The following is a 6065-nucleotide window of genomic DNA, read 5'->3' on the forward strand; positions in this document are numbered from 1 at the left end:
GAAGGCAGGCTGGGCTCCACGCCGCCCGCCGGCAGGTGTCAGGACCCAGGAGGGCCTCCCCAGGGCGCCCTCTCCCCGCTCCTTGCCGCTTTCAGCGGCATCTTCAGAGGATGTGGAGAAAGCGCCACAGGCGTGGGGTCCAGGGCCCCCGAGAGGGCGCAGGATGGACATATTGGTGAAACCAGGAAAGGTTTCTTAAGCTCCCGTTCTTGGGGTGTTTGAAACGCTTCTTGCACTTTCTCCTGGCCCTGAGCCCGCCGAACTTGGTATTACACTGTCCGAAGTTTTGAAAGAATCCTAGCACTGCTAAGTCCAAGTATTTAGAGAGTGTCCCTCATCCTTCAGGCAGGTCCATGACGTGAACTGCTGGCTCAGACCCCCGGCCCCACCCCGGTACCCAGTCTGGGGCTGGGGGTGGGGAGGAAGAGGGGATAGGGTGGGAGAGGGCTGGGTCGGGGGCGGCGGCGTGGGTGGGTGGGTGGGTGGGTGCCGGTAGAGAGCAGATGGACGCAGAGCTGCTTCCTGCTTACTGTTTCATGGTGGAGACCACCCCCCAGGCTGCCCTAAATCACCTTGTTATAAAGAAAGGCCACTTTTTCCAGGACCTCAAATGTCCTGTAGGATCAAACAGCAAACTGGGTGACTTTTCAATCTTCTGTGACTGTCGTTTTTCCCAACCCGCATGACTTACTATTTTTCAAAGTGAATTTTGAGCACTTCTGGATAATTCTTGAGGTTTCATTCCCTAGATGGGTTACTTGCCAGAATGTCACTCCCTTTGCTGCCCTTTACTCTGGAAGTAAAAACAATGAGCTTTCCTTGTGATTCCCTTCTTTTGCCATCTGAAGCTTCTCCTTGTTACAGGCAAAGATACAGTCTTGGACTTACACATGAGCTGTCCTCCTGAAAAGGAATAAAGAGCACTGGCCATCCAGTTCAGGCCTGGAGTCAGAAACTTAAGAGTTCCAGCTTGACTTGCCTTGGCAGCCCTGCCCAAGGGTTAGATCTAATTGCAGCTTTTGAGGTGAAAGGGAATGGAATCATCTGCTGTTAATTTTCCATTCTGTATGTTTGGACTTTGTTGCTAATGACCAGACCGCTTATTTTCAATTTCAAAGGGAAGTCGAGAAAATTTTGAAATTTGTCTCAATGTATGTAGCCAAACTTAAATGTGTCTCCTTCTACTGGGGCACATTCATCAAGTACAAATTCTCTCCCCCGTGGGAAAGAAAGCTGGCACAGTGTGTTCAGGGCTGCTCTCTTGCAAAGAACAGCTCCATTCTAAACCACAGCTGCACTTGGCTAGAATAGGGCCTGAGCTCACTCATTCATGGGTGATTGCAACTCCCCCTGGGTAGGATTTCAGATCTGGGATCCGTTTTCAGGGGGGCCTCAAAGAAAAGGCACTCGAAACACATTCTTCACAGCTTCAGGGGAGATTGTTTGGAATGGTCTGTAGTTTTTCTTAGGGTGTGTGGACTGTGTTTTCTGCCTTTGTTGTTAACTGCTAAACTAACCCTTGGTTTGGTGGTTAGAGAAGTAAACGGGAGGGTATGAAGAAGGCTTGGATGACATTAGTCTTTCCTATAAATGTGTAGTTTGGCCCTCACGAGGCTGGTTAGAAATAGTCTTGGCAGAAGCGCTGTGTATCTAAATAGTCATTTCTTGAGGATGCATAATACGTGTCTTAATTGCCGCCAAGAGTGGATCACAGACATTTGTTATACTCATCTATCTGTTCAGTGCTTTTCTATGGAAGAGAGTATTTGAGAGAGGTGGGTCCTACTGAAATGTAGGATCTCCCCAGCAAAAAGGAGACACCCTAGGATGATGGAAGTAAGAGCAGCTCTCTTTTGCCAAGCCTTTTCTGTGATTACTGTTATTATCTATTAGTCCACGATTAGCAAGCTCTTTGCTTAGCCTTAAATGTGCTATCTCCCACGTTCCCTACCACAGTCCAGCAATGCAGGCCCTATTGTCTCCTTTTTTTCTGATTAAATAGTGGAACCACTTGGACAGTCTCTAAGGTTTTGTCTGTCACCGTGGATGGCTGGCTGGTATGGAAACCAGGCCCTCCTGGATAGACTTGACAGGGATCACGTGCCTGTTTGTCAATCATGGTCATGTTTGAAGGTGTCTCTTCAAGGCCGTGGCCCCCTCGCCGGGTCCATGGAGCCAAGGCTGAGCTCTGTTGGGGCCCTGCATGAGGAGTGGGCCTTAGTTTCTCTAGCTGTGAAATGGAAAGGATTCTATTTAATGATGCTGTTAGCCGCCCACTCCAGTATTCTTGGGCTTCCCATGTGGCTCAGCTGGTAAAGAATCCGCCTGCAATGTGGGAGACCTGGGTTCGATCCCTGGGTTGGGAAGATCCCTTGGAGAATGAAAATGCTACCCACTTCAGAATTCTGGCCTGGAGAGTTCCATGGACTATATAGTCCATGGAGTCGCAAAGAGTCGACATGACTGAGCGACTTTCACTCACTAGAAACATCCATAAGCTCAGGATTAGAAAGAAAATATTTGCCCTGTTTGATGTTTTTAAGAGAACAATAAAATGCACATGCCATGGTGTGTCACATGGGCCAGATACATTTGGGCCAATGTTTTGCATGAACATGTTATTATGAAGCTCCCACGAAGCTCTGAACCTTTGGGACTTTGGTTTTTCGCTCTGCATTTTACAACTCCATCACTCTGAAGACGTACCCACTGCATTCCTGCTTTTTTGAAGAACCTTTCTTTTTCTCTTAAAAAAATTTAGAGGAAAAGACAAATGTTCTATGATATCACATATATGTGGGATCTAAAAGTATAATGCCAATGAACTTATATACAGAACAGAAACAGGCTCTTACGGACATAGGAAACAAGGTTACTGAGGGCGGGGGGAGCAGGGAGAAGGATAAATTAGGAGTATGGGATTAACAGATACATACTACCATATATGAAACAGAGAAACAGCAGGATTTATTGTGTAGCACAGGGAACTATATTCCATATCTTGTAATAACCTATAATGGAAAAGAATAAAAAAAGAATATATATGTGTATCTGAATCATTTTGCTGTACACTTGAAACTAATACAATATTGTAAATCAACTACATTTCAATTAAAAAATTGGTTGCTAGCATCCAAAGGAGAAAAACTAGACATTCCTTCTTTTAACCAGAGAAGCAAGTTACTTCCATTGGAGAGAAGAGCGGATGTTTAATAAGGAAATATGTCTTCCTGTTTCTACTTACAGGGAATCCTCCTAAGACTTGAAGAGGACCAATATAACAGTGGCAAGGCAACTTCACGTTAGGAGCGATTCAAATCGGGCTTGATGAGAATTGTACTTTTCTTCTAGATTTTGGTTCCAACAGTCAACACCAGGCATTTTCGTGAGAGCAGTTTCAGCTTTAGCAGTGGAAGGCAGCTCGGTTAGGAGCCGGGGCAGTGAAGTTCAAGCCTGATCCTCAGACATGCTGCAGGCATGGTGAACATCTTTGATTTGAACCTAGCTCGAAAACCCTGTTGTTCTTGCAGTATTTTCAGCACTGTATGTATACATCGTGACTTCTCAAATGTGTTCAATAACATTTTAACTCATCATATACTAAATTTTAACCAAAGTGTTAGTTTATGATTCCACAGATTGATTTTACAGGAAGTTTCCAATATTAACTGGCACTTTAAAAGGTGATGTGAACTCACATCTTTGATGGATTGGAGGTTCCTTTTTCCTTTGAGGGGGGAAGTTTTTTGCTTCTTAACAGAAAAGGTCCAAGGTCTACTCTGCATGCTGGGGCTTTTATGATTCTGTTGGGCCATTGGAGGGAATGAGGAACTGGCTTCTCTAGCTTGTGCAACAGAGAAGGCGATGGCACCCCACTCCAGGACTCTTGCCTGGAAAATCCCATGGGCGGAGGAGCCTGGTGGGCTGCAGTCCATGGGGTCGAGAAGAGTCGGACACGACTGAGCGACTTTCCTTCCACTTTTCACTTTCATGCTTTGGAGAAGGAAGTGGCAACCCACTCCAGTGTTCTTGCCTGGAGAGTCCCAGGGATGGGGGAGCCTGGTGGGCTGCAGTCCATGGGGTTGCACAGAGTCGGACACGACTGAAGGGACTTAGCAGCAGCAGCAGCTTGTGCAAGACCTAGATCGTCTGTATTTCTTTGCCTCGACTGTTTTAGCTTGACCCTGGGAGAGAGGACCTGGGGGGCACATGTGACAGGTAGCCTACTAACTGATCTGACGTAAGAGCCGCTGAGGCCAGGACTTGAACTTGTTCAAGCCGAGAGGGAATGAGGGGTTCGGAGCCCTCAGGGTGTCCGGGTGTGAACAAGTGTCACTGGTAGACGTGTATGCATGTGTGTGCTAAGTCGCTTCAGTCGTGGCTGACTCTTTGTGACCTTATGGACTGTGGCTCGCCAGGCTCCTCTGTCTGTAGGATTCTCCAGGCAAGAATACTGGAGTGAGTTGCTGTGCCCTCCTCCAGGGGATCTTCCTGACCCAGGGATCGGAACCTGGGTCTCCAGAGGCTCCTGCGTTGCAAGCATAATCTTCACCGCTGAGCCACCAGGGAAGCCCCATCACTGGTGGACACCTGAAGGCATATAGAGGGACCGAGCAGCCCCAGAAGAGAAGCTGGAATAATAGTGGTGAGATTGAGAAATGCTTTCTTATTCTATCAGTGTAGCTGTTGGAATGTAGATGTTGAGTGGGAGAGCTGACCCCCTCCCCAACCCCGCACAAACCATTCCCTGTGGCGAAAGGGAAACAGGTCCAAGGCTTTCTTTTTCTCAGTTAATTACTATGGTTTGCTTGCCTGAAACATGTGGGATTGTTCTATATTTACAGGAGCTCCGGGCCACGGTTACTGTCTGTGGTTTTCCTTCCCTCTGGAGTAACACACGCTGGTGCCAACCCCCAAATTACCTTTCTCCCCACCCCCAAATGAAAACAACACGTCTACCTTTTAAACAAGTCTTTGTTTTTATAGCCAAGTTTTCCAAGCTTTGTGGGCACTCCTATGGTTAAGATGTTCGAATATTTAATATGCTCACATTTCTTTTGATGATGTCTTAGCAAACTTGCTCCCTGAATTTGAGGTTCCTGGCTTCAGTGAGCCAGTTCGACTTGCCAAGGACATTTCTGATGGGACTGCGGAGCTGATGGCGGTAGATGTTGTAAGGCCTTGCAATATCTAGCCTTGCCACCTGCCAGGGGTCCCCAGATCATCACTGCTATATGTCCCTTGAGCCCTTATTAATGGCAGTGACTGATACTGGGCAGGCAATAATACATTACTATGCTATCAGCCAGCAACACATTGCTGTCACTTGTCAGACTAACTGGCTGTTATTTTGCAAGAAATCGAGTTCTAGGGGAGTGAAAAGAACAGGAAGGCAAGCTTTGCTTCCCTTTTAATTTACACCTAGCATGCAATCTTATTCACTGTGGAATGAAACTTTATTGGATAAAGGGTTGAGAGAGGTTGGATTACTTCTGTGTTGGTGGGATTCTTCTTGGGAGGTTTGTTCTAAGGCACCTCTGAAGATAAATTTTTTTCTTAAGAGTTTTGCTACTCTCTAAAGAAGAGGAAGAAGCTTGGCCCCAGAATCTGGAGTCTTATTATTCCCTGTGGTGGCCTTTCTTCTGAGCATGCCTTCCTCCAGTTTGTTGAAAAAATAAAGCCTGAAAACCATAGGCAGCACACGGAGCGCCTGGGTTTCTTATCCCCCTTTCTTAAAAGAAACTGAAGCTCCGAGACGAAGTGACTCGCACAGCATCACACGGCCTCGGTGCCACACAGCTCTAGGGGGACAGCAACTAGGATTTTTTTTCCCCCCTCTGTCTCATTGTGAGAGTAGCCTGAGCTCATTATCAGTTAGAGGCAACTCCTGATTATTTGAAAGGTTGGCTCAGTAGTTTGCAGCTGAATCTGCCAGTCAAGGAGCAGTCAGCTTGTCTATATACATTTCCTGAGGTTGAGGAAAATACTTAAAGGAATTTAATAATTAAAGGAATTTAATAAAATAATTTAATAATTATTTAATATTTTAAATAATTATTAAATAT

General features: G+C 46.2%; 1 protein-coding gene across 1 annotated transcript in view; it reads left to right on the forward strand.

The window, feature by feature from the left end:
- Window positions 1-4545: 4545 nt before the first annotated feature.
- RGCC (regulator of cell cycle) overlaps window positions 4546-6065 on the forward strand; it is a gene marked incomplete at its 5' end in the record, with an annotated part of 9788 nt that continues 8268 nt past the window's right edge. Inside the window, one exon of the mRNA XM_010846177.1 lies at window positions 4546-4645. Coding sequence (XP_010844479.1) covers window positions 4546-4645 — 100 coding nt within the window. The remainder of the gene's footprint in view (window positions 4646-6065) is intronic.

The sequence above is a fragment of the Bison bison genome, unplaced genomic scaffold (genome assembly GCF_000754665.1).
Source record: "Bison bison bison isolate TAMUID 2011002044 unplaced genomic scaffold, Bison_UMD1.0 scf7180017864232, whole genome shotgun sequence".
In the NCBI taxonomy this organism is placed as follows: domain Eukaryota; kingdom Metazoa; phylum Chordata; class Mammalia; order Artiodactyla; family Bovidae; genus Bison; species Bison bison.